The sequence below is a fragment of the Atractosteus spatula genome, chromosome 6, assembly GCF_055471065.1.
Source record: "Atractosteus spatula isolate fAtrSpa1 chromosome 6, fAtrSpa1.hap1, whole genome shotgun sequence".
Taxonomy (NCBI): domain Eukaryota; kingdom Metazoa; phylum Chordata; class Actinopteri; order Semionotiformes; family Lepisosteidae; genus Atractosteus; species Atractosteus spatula.
In genome coordinates, this window is record NC_142711.1 from 32,755,308 (window position 1) to 32,776,166 (window position 20,859).

Consider the following 20,859-nt stretch of genomic DNA (forward strand, 5'->3'; position numbering starts at 1 on the left):
AATTGTTTACTAATACTCCTGTGTTCTGTAATTCGATAGATCAAGCTTTTCTGACACAGGAGGCATACAAAATACCATCAGGAAATGTTAAGGGAAAAGCAGAGGTGCACCAGACACAGGAAATCAAATCCTCTTTCAAGGCAAATGTTAGACATAGTCCTGCCAGGCTTGTAGATCAAACTACTCAACATACAGCCCTTGCAATTTGTCCCACTGCAGTACTTGAGCATTACCAGCACCTTCACTCCTGTATTGAACCTGGTTCTATGGAGTGTGGGAGGACACTTGTGAACACGGTGAGAACATGCAAACTCCACACAGATAGCACCGCAGGTTGGAATTGAACCAAGGGCCTCAGCACTGCTAACCAGGCAGCAATGCTAATCACTGTGCTGGCAATTATTAAATAAAAAATTAATCTGATTGTTCTAACACAATTCTGCAATGGAATGGATTAAAAAGGCTGCAGTTTGTTTTACTCTGTTCTAGATGTCCACATGTCCATTGCTCTAAAGTATGGAAAGCTTGAAATGTATTGCCAAGCTTGAGGAACATCTTCAGATGTACCCGCTTGAAATTGTTATAGCAGAAGAGTGAAGATTTCAGAATATTGCCTTTTACTCTTGATTTCTGACATTTTGTTTTCATTTCAATGAGCATACTTATTGAAATGATCTAATTTTAGATACTTTTTTCTTTTACACTTGGCATCAATGTTTTCAGAATCCTGTTTAGTTTCTCCTTTCCATCAACTGGAGGAAAGAGTTTTGGAAAATGCAACATTTTTTGTGTGAATACAGGATTGATATTTTCTACACTTCGCAGTTTTTTTCCTTTCACTTTTGCATTACTTTTTATTTCCCTGCACATTACTACAGTATTTCACCTGTGAGTACACCAGTTAGCTGGGCATGCAGTGGTGAAGAAGCATGGATAACATGCAGTATGAATCAGCCAACATTATAAAATAACAACACTTACATGATGATGGTTTTCTTTGGCACTTTAGTCTCCTGCTCTGTGACTACAGGGAAAACAGGATGGAAAGCATGGAATTAGAGAAATGCCAAAAGCTGAAATGTGTCCAATAGCCATTGAGACCCAGTTATAATGCTTAATCTTATGCCACATTTATTGTTCTAGAAAACAAAATATAATATATATACAGTATAATACAGTAATATAATATGTAAGAGAGACTCTAAGATGTATAAACTACATTTATGAATGACTAAAAAACATAGAAAGGTAAAAAAGCTGAATTTTACAACTACATATATGAAATGAAAAGCCGTTTTCATTTCAGTTTGTAACATGTGCTGTTGTCCGAAACCTGCATTTTTTTTATTTTGCAAAGTCATCTAAAACCCAGTTCATACCTCCTAAACGAACCAAGTTATCTTATGAAGTGAAAATAAGGTGCAAGGTTTCAGTGTGTGTAGATAAGATGTAGGTGCTGTGTGGAAATGGTGTATGTGATCTGAAACAGAGCTTGTTAAACAATGGAGACCATGTGAGGATACACTAGGTGTACTTAATAGATAAAAAGGACAATGAATGTGTAGAAGCCGAAGTCCTTTCTAACAGCTTGGAAAATGGGTATTTTAAATAGAAAACCAAGAAAAGAGGAAATCGGTGTAGGGCTAAGAAAGTCAGGATCCCAGGTAATTGCTGGGATACATAGATAAGTAAATGCCCTTTCATCAACAAGTTACCAGATTTGTAGAAGAAATATTAGAAAGTGTATGAATTATATGTATACCATTTTAAATCAATTGGTATTTTATTATGTAGGCTATTAATGCATACTTTAAAAAGATGGATTATTTTTGGATTATATAATTATTTTTAAATATTCTATTTTTCACAAGGATTTGTGCGATATAAACATTATTTACTAAGAACAGAATCAAATGCTATAGAGACTACATTAAAACTAATTAATCATGCCGTTAAGTTTTAATAAGTACTACTATAATGCATGTGAGTGAGATATCTTTAATTTAGATCATTTCAACTTTTATTTTTAGCATTTATTAGCAGTGGCATCTGGGTAAAGCAGGTTTTGGAGATGACTGATGTAGTATCAAAGCGTGTTACAGGGCACAAGCATTAGACAACAGAGTGGATATGAAATGTCACCTCTCTGTTAAAGGAATGGTTCTCATTAAAATGAGTGATGGCAGTGATCTTTAAAGAGTGGGGATGATGCTGGTGAAATGATGGAAGAGAGGGATCATGATACAATACGTGCTCAACCCTGGTGAAGACTCAGGCATCTTACAGAGACTTAAATGCCTTACAAACCTTTATTAACACCACAGCAGAATTAGAGCTTAACCAAAATGATTTTCATTTTAACACCTGTAGAACAATTACTACATCTGAGTGCCATTGGGCTAATTTTCAGCCTTCATGTATATGACCAACTACTGTATGTAGTTTTGTGCTAAATCACTTCTGTTGTGTTTTTTTTTAACTTCACTCTTGCTTATCTACTATTAAGAACTAGACCACCATTGTGAACAACCAGTCAAACTTGGTCTCAGTCCCCAATTTCCTTTTTGTTTCAGATGAAACACAGGCATAACATCAAGCTACCGTACGCCATGTACCTCACTGGTTATGAGCTGACCTCCTCTTCATGATTCTATTCAGCATTTGGGAGTTTACTGTACCTGGAGTGTATGTCAACTGGTTAGAAATGACCCTATAACTAGAACTCCTTAAAATATCCTTAAAAATATCTTCCTACATTACATAAACAATAGCTCATAGGCCTGGTCCTTCCAAAAAGAAACTGTACTTCATGTCAGAATGAGAAAGTGACAATTTTGTTCAAAATAGTGGAAGATGAAAGTGGAAGTATGCATATCTTCTGCTTTATACAAGCATATTGATAAATAAAAAAGATAATTTACAATGACACCACACAAGAAAGGTTTTGAAAGCTCAATAGTAATTTCTTTCTGAACTAGAGGAAAAGGGAAGGCTTCTGCTGAAGCACTGATTTGTATTTGATACAGTCTAGAAAAAAAACAATCCATCAAGACACTTGTCACAACAGATGATGCGTTCACCATACTTGATACTAATGCAAGCTTCTTTGAAGAAGATATACCACTGTAAATAATGCACCAGCAAGTTAAAGACTTTTTACTTGTGATGAAAATCATTGTCAGAATTGCAAATTTGAATTGAACAAGAACACTTCATCAGCTTGATTTGAATCCTTGAATCCTGCTTACATTGGGCTGGTTGTCTATCCTGATTCCCCTAAGCAGTGGGAATATTCTACATCGATTTTTCTATCCAATACAGAGAATAATAGCTTTCTTTAAATTACAGATTGATGTGTGCAGTCGGCTTTCAGACAATGCATGTAGTTAAATTTCTGATATTTGACAATATCCAAAGTTGAACAAGTAGAAGAATGAACTGCAGAGAAAGGACAGAGACTTTTCACATATTATCAGAGGATTGAATGCTTTCAAACTGAAACTGGGCATGTGATCCATCCAATTAAAAGCACAAAACGCTACAGCACATTCCAATGCCGGAGAAAATACTGGTATAAGTAAAACTGGAAACAAAGAAAAATTGATTTGCCCAGAAACATTCTTTGACAAAATTAGCTGAGGAATTCAACAAGCAATTTCAAGAATTAGGATGGAGACAATTATCTTACAGTATGTATCTCAAATCCACATTTGGTTTAGAAAGTAGTAGAATTGATATGAAGATGATTACCATGGAAAGTGATATTGAACAGAAAGTCAAATGAAAGGAAAGTGATTTCTGGGGACTTGCAAGCTGATAATAGTACCTCCTTCTATTGCCATGTGTTTTAAAAGTGAAAGCTTGCTTTGGATCACCCTACGTGTGAAAGACAGTATAATAAATAATGAAGATAAGCAAGTTCAAGCATTGCACTGGCCACATTGATGCCCATTTGCAGGACTAAATCTGCCTAGTTGTTTCAAACTAAAATCTGATCGTAAAGACACAGACAGATAATGTGCAGAGTCATAAGAGTCACATTAACTTGATAAGTACACAAAATATGCAATTATGTACATTACAAATACAACTTGTTTGATCATTAAGCAAAAATAATCATTTTGACTGTGGTGTCCCAATATCTTGGAGGATATTATATGTAGATTTCCAGAAAGCTTTCGATAATATTCCTCATAAAAGAGTAAAACACAGAGCAAAAATCAGAGGAATCCAATGTTAAAAAATAAATCTATTACACACAAAGAATTAAAAAATCTATCACACATTTGTTTAATGTAGATACTATTAGACTCAGTCATATACTGCTAACTTCTGGGGACAAGCCAGGTTGGAATGTATCCTTATCCTTATTTGTATTCATAACATAACATTATTGTTACGACCCCAAGTGTATAGGGGTAAAGGGGTGTAACATTTAGGATAATTTTTGGATGCAGGTGGGTTCTGGTGAGGGACTTAGGAAGCAAGACAACAAGGGTTGGTGCAAAAAGTGATTATTTTAAGATGAATAAGTGACTGGTACGTAATAAGACAATAACACACAGGGGTAGGGAACTAGAGCAGTGCCAAAGAAAAGAAAACAACAAATAAAATGGAACTGGCTAAGAAAGTGAAGGAAGCTGACCAAAGTCAAACGAAAGGCCTCTTCTTTCTGAAAACCTCCATGTTATATACTGAATAAGATGAGTTCTGATTGGTCGAGAGTAAAATGAAGATGACGGGATACGGAAACAATGGTGTAATGATGGACCAATGAGGGAGGGAGAACAATCAAAGTCAGAACTGTGGAACATAACAACAAAACACACATGGACCACACACTGGGACATAACACCTATTTTTAGAATTAATTTTCTAAAAATTAATCCAACAAGAAAAGTGGAGCATTTTCAAGAAAAAACTGGCCAGCCAGTCTTTTAAGTTACCTCTGAAGAGATTAATTCATTAAGGAAAATGTAATAATATAAAGCTGTCACTGTCTAACTGAGAAGAACTCCCCAAGATGTAGAGAAATGTCAAAACAAAAGCAGTGTGTGTATCATGTATTGCCTAGCTTCAGCTATAACAATTAAGTAAAAACTATTTAAAATATTACATTTCAAGCCCATAGAGAATACCAGCTTCTCTCTCCACAGTCAGTTTTCCCTGTATACTGCCAAAAGAAAGATCCTTGTGAGTGAAGCTTTATCCTGACCTACATCAGAATGGCTCAAAGATTATTTGTTTTATCCAAAACAATTTTTATCACTGAAAGTGTGTCTTCCCTGCACTCATTGGCAGTCTTCCACAAAAAAACAAGCAATTACAACTTTTATATTGCAGGTGAACTAGACTATAAACTTGATAGTTTGACAGTTTATTGCGATCTTATAAAATAACTGATAAAAAAGTAACACTGCTCAGAAATTGCAGAAGACAGTAATCTCTTAGTCATGTACCACACACTATATATGAATGCACTACTCTAGTACAAACATAGGTTGTCAAGCCATTTCAAAATCCTGTGCATTACAGTGAATCATAGTCTTCTAATTTTTCAAGCAGGTTCAAGTTGACAATAGGACCTTGATATTCATTTTCATTATATAAAGCATTATGTTACAATGAAAACAAAGACTGACAGTCACAGTAAACTAGCTTAGCCCATATGAAAAAACAGTAAGACTTCTTCTTTTCATCTTAGAAATATTGCCTTCATTAGGCAATTGCTATCACTATCTGACACAGAGTGCTTGATTAATGCATTTATAACATCAAGGCTCGATTTCTGCAACTCTTTACTCTATGGGCTCCCTAGCACATCTCTCAACAAGTTGCAATATTTTCAAAACTTTGCAGCTAGACTACTAATTCACAACAGACCTTACTAAAGTCTCTACAGTGGTGACTTATAAAGTCACGTACACTATTCAATATAAGATCTTGTTACTGACTTTCATGGTTTAAAATAATCTGACTCCATCATATACCTCTGAACTTCTCCATGTTTACAATCCCACCCATAGGCTCCATTCAGCTGAGACTGCTCCTTTGCTCGCTGTATCCAGGACTAAATCTTGGACTTTTGGAGACCGTACCTTTTCTGCTGCTGCTCCAGTGCTGTGGAATGACCTTCCTCAGAACTTATGAGAGACAAATTCTTTGACTCTCTTTAAATCCACACTGCAAACTTGCCTTTTTATTAGGGCCATTGTTTCACAGCCCTAAATTATATCTGTATAAACCTGTATGCTCTTGTTTATTTTTTTCTTTTACTTATCATACATTTACTTTTTTCTTTATCACCATGTGCAGTGTCTCTGGGTTTGGAAAGGCACTTTATAAATAAAATCTATTATTATTAAGACTGGGGTGGAAAGCAAAATAAAACAGTGGCTCTCTAGCCTTCTCCTGTAGAAGGACAAGGCTGTGCAAGCAGTGTCTCCTACCTTCAATACAGATGGCCTGCTCCCCCCTCCGCTCGCTGGCCATCAGGGCAGCAGACTGCAGACACAGCTCGGCTGCGCAGGTCGCAGTGCCCAACCTGTTCTTCAGCTGGGACACAAGATCAATGGGTTTAATTTCTGACACATCAGTACAAATACAAACACCAGTCAGCAATCACAATGCACGAGGCCAAGGGCATGCTGTTCTGAAGAAGGCTTTGGCTTTGGCTTTGGCTTTGGCTTCTATCACAAGGGCTATCTGCATAGATGTAATATCTTAGAGGTGAGTTGGGTATCAAACCTGAGTCAAGAATCTGCAGAGAAATTAATGAACAGTTAAACTGGAATGGAGAGGCTTGAGAGCCACCAAAGGAAAATTGTAAGGGAGACACTTAGAGAACAAAAAGAGAACAAAATAAAAAGCTTCCAAGGAATTAAATGTTTGTGCCAAAATGCTAGCATGCATGAGGAGAAAAGCTGTTAAGTTGAAAGAAAAATACGTCCCATAAAGAGAAAAGCTTCTTTGAAGTCACTATCTATGGCTAATAATGGATTTAAGAGATGTCAGTACCTCACACTGGTATCGTCCCAGGTCACTCTCCCCTGGGGTCTTGATGACCAGTACCACCACTCCACTACGTGGCTCACTGAATGTCTGGTACTTCTCCTGGTCTGTCAGCAGAACGCCATCCTTAGTCCACCTGTCACGAGGGTGACACAGAGACACTGTCACTGTAGAGGAACTAATTCGGCAAAGCATTATCATCTCTGGGATTGTAATTATTATTACTCTTTTTACTCTTATGGGAACATGAGAAAACATGGTCACACTGTAATACAGGGATTGGAAAATTAAATTTCAGAAATGGATAATGAGGCATATGTTAATTAATTTTAGATGTAAATGTCTTATTTATTTTAGATGGAACCTGCCACCTTCTGCAAAATAAAACCCTAGGGTTGGAGTGAAGGGTATGGTTCTCATTATGCTTGAGATTTCTTGTCTATAGTAGTTGGTGGTTATTATCACATTATTTCAGTCTATTTCATACTTCATTTTGAAATTCCATTATTGAAACATTTAGAAATACCTAGCCTAATGTCATGTATTACTGAGATTTTTTTTAATAAAAACATGACTTATGGCCTGCTCTGGGTGTTGTTCTTGGGATGAAATAGTGTATTCTTCAAAACAGCCTGTTTATAAGCTGGAGCATTTAAAAAGAGTGCTGTGTTTTGGAAGAGCAAAGTATCAGAAATATTTGCCATCAGTGAAAGGACCTTTGAGCTCAGAGAGTAATGGTAGCATACGTACCTGATCTGTGGGCTTGGGGCACCCTGTATGGTACAAGTGAACTGGCAGTCCTCTCCTTGGACAAGCACAGCATTCCTCAACTTGTTCACAAAGCGGGGAGGCACTGCAGAGGGCAAAAGGAACATTACAAATCATATTGTGAGTAATTTTGTGTCAAGAATATCCTGGTTCTTCCTCCATTTCATCTTCTCATAGATGTCTGCGGGTTTGGAGCAAGGAAGTCTGGATAACAGTAAAGCACTTCACAGTTACTTAGAACTACAACAAAAGACTTGATTGATGGGCTATATTTATTCTTCATTGATCAAAGTAGGGGCAATTCTTTTGCAACACAAGCTGGGGGTTCCAGTTGGCATTATTATTTTTATTATTTCTGGTACAAATTAAAACTGACGTTTTACAGGTTGGCAATAATCAAAGGTACCAGGACAATACCAGGGTACAAACTGGACGTTACCAAGAGTAGTCACGCTTGGTACCAAGACGTACCCTGTACTAGGATCTTGCCCAGTGTGCTAGCATTGCCCGCACTGCTGGCAGCGAAGCACATGTACTGTCCTGAGTCCTCCGCAGTCATGTTGTCCAGGATGAGGGTGCAGGAGCCGTCAGGGTCCTCGATGATGATGTGGTGAGGGTCCACATCAACTGGCCGGCCATCTGTTATATGGGGGACACATGGGATGATCCCCCACTCCACACTGTCAGCAAACCACTTTCACTGCCTTTCTAAAAAACAAAACTAGCCTGCCCCCATCACTTATCTTCAAAGGCTGTTAAGAGTGCTCAATTTGTATGTAATAGTAAAAAAAAAAATCATATAAAAGACTGTTAAAGAAAAAATGAGGGGAATGCTAACAAAGAGGGTTAGGAAGACGTAATAATTTACCAATCTTAGGTGGAGAAGATGGGATTTTTTTTTGGAGTCTTTTATGGGACTACTTCTCAATTACAAAACAAAATATGATTCTCGCATACTAGATAATTGTGCTAAAAAGGCCTCAATAGAATTTATGCATCATTCAGTTTCTTAATTAAAAACATACAACATCTAATAAACAAAAGCAAAATTAACTACTTCCACAACTAATATTCTTTTCCAAACTACACACTTAAATCATTAGCTATTGTGATACAATTTTCCCATCAGCAACAGTCAGATGATTTTTTAAGGTGTTGATGAATATATCCGTGTAACAAGCACAAATCAGCAGAATGTGTGATTTCTAGCTACATCCTCCACTCCTCTTACCCTTGTACCACGTAACCACGGGTTTGGGTGTTCCTGTGACCTTGCAGGCCAGTTTGACTGTCTCCCCAAGCTCAGCCGTGCAGTCAGCGAGAACCTCCTCAAAATCAGGGGGACCTTCACCCAGACATACATGACAGATATTATGATACAGTAAACCATAATTGACATAAGCGTTACTTCCTATAAGGTAAATCATGTACACATGGCTATGCATTGACCCTTCTCTGCAGTAACATTGGATTTCCTTACAGCAATAAGTAGTTCTAATCCTGTCTTTAGTTCTGCCCAGCCATGACAATTTTTACTATGGTCATGAATATATACAGTGTAGAAATCCACTGTATTACGTCTTGCTTAAATCACCAGTGTCTACTATGATGATGAAAAGAAAACACTATCATAAAGCAAATCAATTTAGAAATATTCCCCTGAAAGAACACTACAAGACATTCATAATTAACAATATCTTTTATCACTCTCCATTGAATATCCTTTGACCTGTTTTTACTCTTCAACAGTGTATTGTAGTTTGAAATGGCTTGCACCCTGAGTATTCACCTTAGAGCACAGATGCGCACACAATGTTATCAATGGAAACTCTAACTTTAAAACATCAAATGCTTATAAATCAGATTTTCAAGATACTTCCAATATACAATTGGCCCAATTTAGTAATGAGCAATGGTGCAGCCAAAAGCATAGAGAATGTTCCTCCCATAGAGTGTGGCTATGCCTTCTGGGCTATGTGATAAGAGTGGACTTGAGAAGGTGATGAAGGAACTCACTCCAGGCTGGCAGACTGTAGCGCTGCTGCAGGTCACAGAGATCCTTCAGCCAAGAGTTCTTGATGATGACAGTCCTGGCCTGCAAGGTGTACTTCCTCACTGAGTCCTCCCGTTCGTGCCAGATCTCGAATGAGCGGTCATCCCCCTCCACTATGTCATTCACGTCAATGTTGGTCAGCTGAGGGACAGCACCATCACAGTCAACACACAAACCTTGTCAACGAGGATCAGGCTGATGCAGTGGCAGACAGATCAACATGAATATTTATTAGCGATTAGCATTTCACAATGCTGAGGGAGGTGAATAAAGATGGAATGAAGAGTCTCTTTAGACAGTTTTGCCCCCTTCAGCATTGTGAAGAGCTACTTACTATTTATTTTCATGACAGTTCAAATCTCCAGCATGAGCTCCCTGGTGTCCTCTTCATAATTACCTTCATCATGTTCTTGAAGATGTAAGTCTGTGTGTCAGTGTTGCTGTCTCTCTTGGGTTTGCAAATCAGGATGTAGTTTTTGAAGAGGAAGACATGCCGGTGGTGTCCCCGGAAAGACGCTCTAGCTCCTGGGGCCCCCTCCCACACAGTGAATGGTCCCTGCCACATCAGAACACAAGATGGCATCAGCATACTTAAGAAGCCATGAGATATTCACAACATCCTTTTGATAATACAATTACAACAATACTGAACATGGCAAAGCTTTTAATAATGTATTTATGCTTCAGTGCCACTGATATTCAGTTGTTTTTCAATGATGCTGTTAAATTGTCTTATTTTTTGTTTATTCTTAACACTTCAGATACTAATGTCATCCACTGACAGCAAAAAAAAATGTTGTCAAATATTTGTGTAATTTACTGACGCCAACAAAAAAACAATGTGTGGAGTAACTTCCAGCTGTAATTCAGTAACTGCTGTCCCTATGGCAGACGGTTTGAGGAGTGTCACCTGTCTGATAGGCTCCCCAAGAGCCTCCAGGGTCGCAGGATAGTTCTCGATAAGTGTGACATGGTGTGTGTTCTCAGAGCGGCGCGGGAGAGATGAAACTATGGCAAAGGCCTCCTCCAGGAGGCAGCAGTTCTGACCATTTCTTGCTTTGTTTCGAATCATTTCCTGTGGAAATAATAAGACACCCAGCAATTCATTCATTCAGCAATTGCAATATCAAGACTGCATCGTTTCAATTTGACATCTTACGACACTGGAAAAGAAAGCTGAAAGACAACTACTGAGACCTGAAAGTTTAAGGAGTTCATATTCATATTTCAGGAGGTAAACACAAGCTGCACTTTCTGAGACATTTCTAAAACCCCTCACCTTGAGCACAGTCTTGTACTTTTGGATCCTTTCCAGGGGTTTCTCCAGATAGGCATGGACAGGTGGGACTGGGACTTGAGAAGGGTCTTCAAGGGCCAGCTCTGCCTCTGTGTATCTCTGTGTCAAAAGGAGATATACACAACAGGGGGTAACAAAGAGTCACTTTGATTTACTCATTGATATAAAAAGTTTTGGTACTACAAAGGTTTGCTCTGGGAGGTTGCTGTGAAAATAATACCTCCCCTCAAAAGAGGCCACATACTGAGGGACAGTGTAATCCTTACCTTGAAGTAGTCATGGACAGCTTTGTTGCTCAATGCAGCCTCACCCTGGGGCTTCCCCACCAGGTAGTGGATGTATTTCTCAAAGCCTTCACTATTTTTTATGAAGCGCATGGCCACATCATCATCAGTGTCACATTCACTCAGGCCGGGGAACAAGGTGCTGCATAGGGAGAATTCATTATTGAGATATCCAGTATTAGTAAGATTTACTTTCTTGTATCCACTGTTGCTTGTAATCACTTATTAGTAGTATCAATAAAAGGTCATTAGAAAGCTATAGAAGAAGAAAACAGAGAAAAAAAGGAAAGGACAATATTGATACATGAAAAGAACAATGATCAGAAAAAATATAACCAATATGCTGCTTCTAAGGAGTAACAAACTGTGCTTATGGCCATCAGTGTTGGACCCCTTTACCTGTTGTGGAAAGTGCTAATGTCATCAATGTTCCTAAAGATGGCATCCTTTTTGGTGGTGACAACAGAAGGCACATCGGGGCTGGAGCTGACATGCTGCACATGGTGAGACACAAAGAAGTCCATGTCCCGCACAAACTCTTCCTCACTCGCTATCAACTCCTGGATAAGATGACTAGGAATAAAAGTAAAACAAATACATGTCATGCATTGTCATACAGTGGTCAAAGAAAAACACAATATTTGTTGTGATAATGGTAAAAGAGGGAGATATCACATATGCGATCACACAAGAATGTGTATTTCACTTTTAATAAATGCAGAGTAGAATTGAAGTTTAGAGTGTGGAACTGTGTTAGAATGCCACCACCTGATATACATAGTATTCTTGTCCACTGTGCTCTTAACCACCTACAGGCTCTATCCATGCCAGAATTTTTTTTTTATTTCAGTGACTATTGCAGCCATATAACCCTGCAACTCACTACTGGCAACCCACTGGAGCTAAGCAGGTGTGATCTTGGCCAGTACATGGATGAGGGCCTTCAGGGAAAAAACGAAGGTTGGAAGTGTTGTTAGTTGGGACAGTAGGGGGTGCTCACCCTGCAGTCTGTGTGGGTCCCAATGCCAGTATAGTGACAGAGACACTATACTGTAAAAGGGCACCCTCCTTCGGATGAGGTCCTGATCCTTTATGGTCATTAAAGATCCCAAGATGTTTCTTGAAAAGGTTAGGAGTGTTACCTCGATGTTCTGGCCAAATTTCCCATTGACCTTTACAAATCAAGGCCTCCTAATAATCCCCATCTATGAATTGGCTTCATCACTCTGTTCTCCTCCCCACTGATAGCTGGTGTGAGGTGAACATACTGGCGCACTGCGGCTGCTGTCTCATGATTCAGGTGGATGCTGCTCATTGGTGGTGGTGGAGGGGAGTCCCCATTACATGAAAGCACTTTGAGTGGAGTGTCCAGAAAAGTGTTACATATGTTTAAGGTATTATTAATATTATTTAAAAATAAACAGATGTATTACCTGCAAATGTATATACTGGTATATATATCCAGCTTACTCATATTGACAATACCTGTCTAGTCATTTCAAGATCATCCAAAGGGCAAAGGACAGCATCTCTTACAGAAAGTGCCTTACTATTTATATTGTCGAAGGAAAAATAAGTCATTTCAGGGAACTAGTGAGAATAGAGATCGAAGAAAAGAGTTTTTACCTCTCCTGTCCATGAATCCCCAAGGAAGTTGTAAAACACATCCACATCTATTTAGCTGTCTTTCACTTCTCTTGTTTTTTTTTTAAAATTTGTCCACCTTACTTCACATTGCCTCATATTCCTGCTGTGTCCCTCATTCCCCTACACACCTGAAGAAGGCACCTAAACCAGCAAGTATTTCCTTTTTTGTAACTGTCAGCACGGACTTTTGTCTCTACATGTTCCTCATTGTTTTGAAACGTACAGGGCAGCGAAAAAGATTGCAAACTCCCTAGGTTAGTCTATATTCTTGTGTATTTTAGACCCAACACAATCTTCATGAAAGTCTTAATGAAAGATGAAGATAATTTAATTAAACTCAACACATAAGACATGCTGTTTTAGATATTTTATGCAAATGTGTATCAGTCTCACAAATCACCTTTTAGGGGTTTTGGCTCATTTTACTTTATAGAACTGATTCACGTTGATGACATTTGGTGGTTGCCTTACATACACATCTCATCTCAGGTTCTGCCATTGCATTTCAATGGGGTTTAGGTCTGGACTATGACTTCACTAATCCAAAATGCAAAATGTCTTCTTCAAGTATGCTGTTGTAGATTTGCTTGTATATTGAGAATTATCGTCTTGCTGTATGACAACTTTCGTCTGTTTCAGCTGATGAATGGATGGCCTTACATTCTTCTCCAGAATTTGGTAAAACAACCACGAATTCATGGTTCCATCAATGATGCCTTCTGCCTGCCTATCTTCCCATGAAAGCCATTCCCCTTCAGTCTTTTCCTGATGGTTAAGGCATGAACAGTGACATTAGCTGCACTCAGAGAGGCTTGTAGAACTTTGGATGTTACTCAGGGGTTCTTTGTGAATTTTGCAATGAACTTCCAGGCTGCTCTTTGGGAGATCTTGTCCTGATGATTGGTACTAGGCAGAGTCACCACGGTCTTAAATATATATTTTTTTCATTTTCAGACATCTGTCTGACAGTGGATGTATTAAACTACAGATGTTTAAAAATGGTTTTGTAACCTTCTCTAAATTGATGAGCATAATCTACTTTTCCCCGAGGTGCTCTGAAATCTATCCTGATCATGGCATGAAATTCTTGGGGTGCTCATGTCTCCTTACCATAGTCTTCTCTTGTATTCATCTTCAGAAACCTCTTCTCCACTGATCTCTGGAGCTTCTCCTACAGGTGTGTCTGGAGAAAGCTGTGACACAATAATGGGGAAAACAGTCATCAATATTAAATTTCAGCTGAAATGGATTTCTGTAACAAAAGAACTCAAAGAATTTGGGGGAATTCTGCATTCTGAATGCTGGCTTAACAATTTTTCTAACATTATGATACTTAATGCAAGAAATGTTTCCTACTTCTTTTGAAATGGGGTCACCTACAACCCTGTAGTAAACTGGATGTGTTATTCTTTACTTTCCCTTTTGTAAACTTTCCCTATATCCTTAGAGTGTATTTGGGAAAATGCACATATTCAAGTCAAGGTTTGAACTGAATTGCAAATGAGTTCCAGATTTGAAAAGATACAGGAGGGTTGCTTTGTCTAGAGCTACAGTGTGTCTGTTTTTCTGGGCAGCTGGAGTAATGGATTCCTACTAATCTTGCACGATTACTTTACAGTACAAAGCTTGCAGACCTCTGGTGTAAAAATTGCTCTAAAACACTTTCAACACCAGTGTACCTTTAGCTTCTTGTCAAGGTAGGCTGGGGAAACCCAGCCTTGTCGAGATGGAGTGGACTTTGTGGGTTTAGTGCGAACAAGCCACTTGAGAGGATGTGCTGAATCTAGGACCTCCACATATTGTCCCTCTTTCAGAGCAATGGCTTCTTTTTGGCCACCAGCAGGGGTGTAGTCAGCTGTAGCTACGTAGATATCAAACATCTAGAGAGATAGAGAATGTGGTCAACACACAGTCACAAAAATATAAGACGGATTATAGTACAAGAGACATTTTAGCATAGGTTATTTTGCTTACTAGTAGCTAAGAGTATCTCATTTAGTAATTAAAAGAAGCCAGGGTATCAACTTCAGCAAAATGAAAAAAAAACTCCCACAGAAAACTGCCTACTCTTTCAGTTTTAAATGCACTTGAATGCTCTGATTTACAGTGAATAAGAAAATACACCCAAGATTCTAAGTCTTTACCTATTAAAACACATCTTTGCCTAGTCCTCAGCAAGACCTAACAGTAGATAAATCTAACCTCATGTGACAAATAACACACACACACACATTTTACTTTATCATTATTTATTAAACATAAAATCAGCCAACATTCAAAAGCCTAAGTTTTTGTTTAATGTTAATTTGATTTGTTCAAACAAGTCAAAGACACAGTCAAAACTGCCTTTTCTAATTCCATATTTACAATCACCTAGATTCACCTTCCCATACAAATGGTTCTCAAATTTAGTTCTAATTAATTTCAATAACCAGATTTTGAGAAGAAAGATTTATCATTCTATAATTGTTTCTGTTTTGTTACTCTTTTGCAATGCGTGGGTGCTAATTCAGTATTTTTTCCAGTCAATGGGTATTGACTGTGTCTTGAATGTTTTGTTTTTGTCCAGGAATCACACATCTTTAAGCTCTGGCAGATTCATTCTTATGCAAACTGTAGTGTAGTTTATGTAAGCGAAGATTTTGTATAACAAATGGAGTTAAAAAAATACAAAGAAATATAAGAATTTATTAAGAAATGTTACTTCTCTCACTACATTTTTATCTAAACTAAAAAAAAAAATGATCACGATCACTGTGATGAAACAATGCAGATTTCAGAACAGTATGACTGGCTAACATTCATTAATACCTCTCCCCTGGACTCCCCTTCATCAGATTCAGAGGAAGACTCCGCAATGAGGGAGGATGGCCGTGAGCGTCCATGATGTGGCGAGGGGGAGGGGGTCTTTGTCTCATCATCGCTATCCACTCCTGGGATGCGGAGCGAAGCTGCAACAAGTGAGATGGTACTGTCAACATCCACAAAGACCGCTGACTGGCTGAAGGTGCTAGCTTCTAACTCAGATTAAGGCTCAGGTGAGGGTTAGAGTCTAGTGACTGGCGAAGTGTGAGGCATTCCCAGTGGCATCAGCAATGTGGCACTTTAAACCATCACCTGGTGGGGGTGGGAGGGGATGTAAAAAGAATGAATGCTTGAAGAAAAACAAAGAACCCTGGAGAGCAGCTTTGCAAGTTACTGCGCAGTGGCGTCAGCACTGGCATGAGCTGAAAGCAGGAAAAAAGCTCAAACTTGCTTCGGTGTAGAATGATCTGAAAAAATCTTTCTTCATTTCTTCCAGGTAGGTGCAGAACTGGCAGCAGAGAGTTAAATGATAATTGTTGTTTCACACTGTGAGTGTATACAGATGTCACAACACAATTAAGAATACAAAAAGAAAGAGAAATGAAAAAAATGCATATGTCAGTTATAATGTATACCGTATGGGAACACCACCATTTTATGTAATAAGACATACACTATGGCTGGCTCCTCTGTTTTTTAAATAAAATACAGTACATATTTTGATTGAGGAGAACAATGTGCAGGTTTTACCCCTTGTGAAAGGCTACATGAGAATTTGTCAACAGCCATGAAAATGATAGTATTCCACCGTCTCAGACAACAGAGACATTAAAGTGTGCAAATACTTACAGGACATCCAGTGCTACAAAACTTCACAGATCTGGAAGCACATCAAATCAAGCTTGCTTGTCCCTAATTGTTTTAGCATGGATGTAACATAAACAAAAACCCTTTGTATTGTCAGTCACTGGGGAATTTTAAGAAATTTTAAGAGAGATAATAGAAAGGATCTCTGCATGGAGCACAGTATGTCACCTGTCACCATAAGGCCATTGTAACAGCAAGCAGGAGTCAAGTGCTCAGACACTTAGAGCCCAATAATTGGACGAGTTTCATTCATTTCAAATTCACCACAAACCAGCCAGTGTCATCTGTCACAGGTCTATGATATACTGTATGTAATGACTGTGTTAGTCCTTTGTCTGGTCCATTGTCTCACAATAGAGACATGAAGATGCACATTTCAGAGCAAATGATCTACATCACTCCCAGAAAGTTAGAGGTGTTATAACTGGGAATGGATTAACAATGACTAGGTCATTTCAAACTGATTCATATAAAAGTGGAAAATAGTTTTGACAACTAAATTTTTAAATTGATTACATAAAAAAAGAAAGTTAATACATGCTGCACATCATTATACACAACTTGCACAAGCACTGGTAATACAACACATCAATATCATTAATCTCAAATTCTTCAAAGGTTGGAACTTTCAAAACATCTCCTGGAAACAAGGCATTTTTATTTTTGCTGTGGTCTGATGCTCCTGTTGTAGCCAGTTAGTGTTCAACTGATGAGCAAAATGAGGAAGTAAGCTGTTTACATTTTTTACACAACATAATGCTAAAAAATGCACTCTTTTATGTAATTAAATGTTTTCAACACAGTATAAATGTAGAATAGACATTTATACTGAGCATGAGTAATTTATTGTGAACCTGGAAGCAAAACATGCAAGCAAACCAGAGGATAAGATGTGTGGAGTTATTACTAATTAATATTCCTCAAGTCTTAATTTACAAGCTGTTAAAATTCCAAATCTACCATTAGGAAATAAAATCACTCAGAAATACATCTCATCATAATGAAACACATGATTAAAGGTGTGCTGAAGGCTGCATTTATAAATCCACTTCAGTTCCAGGTCTAAGTTGTGTGTGAAGTGAGTGAGTATTTGTTCCTGTGATAAAACAGAAAATGGTAGTCAGCCCTGTTGCTGGAAAGCCACAACCCTGCAGGTCATAGGTCATCCTTAAATCATCAATTTTCACAGACTTCAAACTTTGATCTATCTAGTGAAAGAGGCATTCAATTAAGTCAGCAATGACCAGTTACAGCTTCTGCGATCTTCAGGGTGGTGGAATTTGTTGTTTGAGAAGATGTTTAAAAATACTTAATTTCACAAATCACCTCCATATGTGGTCAAAATGAAAGCGTTTTGAAACTGATGAGCTGAAAGTCACCCATAAAGATCGTGGCTTTCCAGGTCCTGGACTGGCCACCTCTAGGTCAGGTTGAAAAACCAGATACAAAATCAGAGGCAATAAAAGCTGCCTACACTGTTAAATGTGGCTGCCGGGCAAAGTATGGAACAGTGAAGTTGCCATCCTGGGTAGGGATATGCTTCTTTAGAAATAATACAAAATCTACTGTACTGTATACTATTATTGAGCCTTAATATACCATAGATACATACTGTATACTTTGGGCCATGACCTCATCCACTGGAGCACTTGATGGTTCGTAAAGCTGTCTGAATAACAAACGAATGATTGAATGAGTAAGTGAGTGAGTGAATGGGTGAATAAAGGAATGGATGAAGAAATGGGGGAACAGATGGTAGAACTATCTGGAGCACAAATCAGGCAGCAAGACCCCTTCCAGCATCCAAATGCCACAGCAAACAAACCATAAATTAACACTGGCAAGCATATTAATGTGTCCGAACAAAGATGTTTTAATCCATTATTCAACCTATTAATCTGAATATAAATTAATACAAATATTACAACAAAACAGCAGAAAAGGCTATATTCATAAAACTATAATGTTTACTGTATAACTTAATAAGAATAATTTCAGTCTTACAAATGAACAAGACAACAGTTTATTTCAAGTTTTCTTGAAAATGAAAATCTACAGTGTCTTGCAATTCAGACCCTTGCACAAAGGAGGCTTGTGTGGTTATGAAAAAAAAAGCTCTCAAATCCAACATGGGGTTTGCAACAAAGCACCTACAGTAAGTGATATTGCAAAAATGTGGTCAGACAAGTCAAATTTTGAATATTTTATACTAAATACAAGTGTTACATCTGATTAAGACCCAACATAGTGTTGGTCTAAGTCAATACCACCCCTACTGTCAAGTATGGTAGTGTCAGCATTATGTTATAGATCTGCTTAGATTATGAAGAAAAGTACTAGGTCCTGGAAAAGTACTAAATCTTGTATGAGAAACTGCTTCAGCCTAAAAGTGGACAAAAAGTTCACCTTACAACAAGACAATGACCCAAAACACAAGTCCAAATCTACATGTTCCAAAATATTTTAGTTTTTAGTATTTATCTTTAGCATTTGTTGGAACTTATCTTACTCTTAGAAGTCTTCAGTTGGAGCATTTAGCTTTTGAAACAAAATATGAAGTTTAGAATGTGTGCTTCAATTTGTAATTTCACTAAATGGCACACAAAATGGGAAGGGTCTGAATTAATTTGAATTAATAGGCATTGTATATTGTCACATCTTTAGACACATAAAAATGTGAACATTTCCCTGGTAATCAAGCATTTTCTGCACTGTGAAATTCCAAGACTAAATGTAAGTTGTACAAACAGAATGAATATGAACATAAAGATAAGTAAAATCCCTCAATATTACTTAAAGAAAGTTAAATGAAATATTTAAGAAATACAATAACTTGTTAGATTGTTAATAATAATGTATCAAAAGGCATATCTGCTCTTGCACTTCATTCAGGAGGGAAAGATGAAACATAAGATGAAAGAAACAAATTGCACTACTTATAGCTTGCTAGAGTGCAAGCATCTTAGTACTGAAAAGTGTAATTGTTTGACATTATTACACTTTATGTTACTAATTACTAGTGTTGTGTGAACATAAAGAAATATTTTTCAGCTCTCTTTCACAAATCTACTTTCATTCAACATGAAATGAAGGCTGCCAAAACTAAAAATATTTTAAAATAATTCATCATTAACACCTTGAGTATTGTAGTTGTTAGTTGGCTGAAACAGTTTCGGTTCTCTTTGTTAGTATTTTAGATGAGGAATTATGAAATTGTTATTAACATAGCTTTACTCAATGAAGTGTCTACAAATCAAAGCTGTGTCTCCAATGTTAACCTCCATGAGTGATGGTCAATATTAAACATAATAGCCAAAAAACCCTGGGTTTGATACATGCATTAATGAAAATCACAGGGGAGATAAGTGACTATAGCTCTAGATATATACTGTATACAGGAAGATATGGGTTAAGTACTCCCCTTGGTGGGTTTCAATGGAACACTCCAGGGCAGATCTTTCTCACCTTGTGTGATCTTGGCCGATACCATCTCTGTGATCTGGGAGGTCAGCTTTTGTAAGAACTCCTCTGTACCCACTTCCCCCAGATAAGGGCTCGGGAGTTTACTGCCGACACGCTCCACTTGTTCTAAAGAATTTTTTTTAAAACAAAGACATATGGAATCCTTTGCTGGGCTATCCATAAATTTCCTCTGCAGCACTCCGGCACATATTTCACAGACCCAGTTTTGTTATTTGTGAAGTGAATTGTTTTTCTTGAAGCAAAACAACAATGAAACAAAATGCTAACAAAGTTTGTCTGTGAGGAGGGTTATGTTCAAAGAAATTATTCAAGAGCTCAGGAAAAAAAGGTTTGAAAGGTCATTGTTAAAAATTATTCCGAAATGTATTATTATTAACTTTATTTTATCTAGCGCCTTTAAAAACAGGTTTGGAATACAGTAGGAAAGCAAAGGAGCAGACACAGATCCAGCTAAATAAAAGCATTTCTAAAGGAGAAGGTTTGAGTCTCAATTTGAAAAAGCTCAGAGAAGGTGACTCTCTGGTATCTTTGGGGATAGAATTCCAGGAGCTTTGGGGCATAACAGGAGAAGGCCCTGTCACCCATAGACTGTAGATGGGCTTAGTAGGATGATAGTAGCTCAGACAGGTACTGAGCAGTTCACA

At 37.8% G+C, this 20,859-nt stretch overlaps 1 protein-coding gene across 1 annotated transcript in view; it reads right to left on the minus strand.

Moving 5' to 3' along the window:
• Positions 1–20,859, minus strand: part of obscnb (obscurin, cytoskeletal calmodulin and titin-interacting RhoGEF b) — a 170,288-nt gene that overhangs the window by 34,453 nt on the left and 114,976 nt on the right. Inside the window, exons 80-96 of the mRNA XM_088918145.1 lie at positions 20,198–20,320; positions 18,345–18,401; positions 15,872–16,011; positions 14,740–14,940; positions 14,171–14,253; positions 11,813–11,986; positions 11,396–11,555; positions 11,112–11,228; positions 10,743–10,907; positions 10,230–10,388; positions 9,796–9,973; positions 9,011–9,124; positions 8,251–8,418; positions 7,762–7,864; positions 7,018–7,147; positions 6,450–6,555; positions 982–1,024 (exon numbers count right to left, since the gene is read on the minus strand). Of these exons, the coding sequence (XP_088774271.1) occupies positions 982–1,024; positions 6,450–6,555; positions 7,018–7,147; positions 7,762–7,864; positions 8,251–8,418; positions 9,011–9,124; positions 9,796–9,973; positions 10,230–10,388; positions 10,743–10,907; positions 11,112–11,228; positions 11,396–11,555; positions 11,813–11,986; positions 14,171–14,253; positions 14,740–14,940; positions 15,872–16,011; positions 18,345–18,401; positions 20,198–20,320 (2,221 nt within the window). The remainder of the gene's footprint in view (positions 1–981; positions 1,025–6,449; positions 6,556–7,017; positions 7,148–7,761; positions 7,865–8,250; positions 8,419–9,010; positions 9,125–9,795; positions 9,974–10,229; positions 10,389–10,742; positions 10,908–11,111; positions 11,229–11,395; positions 11,556–11,812; positions 11,987–14,170; positions 14,254–14,739; positions 14,941–15,871; positions 16,012–18,344; positions 18,402–20,197; positions 20,321–20,859) is intronic.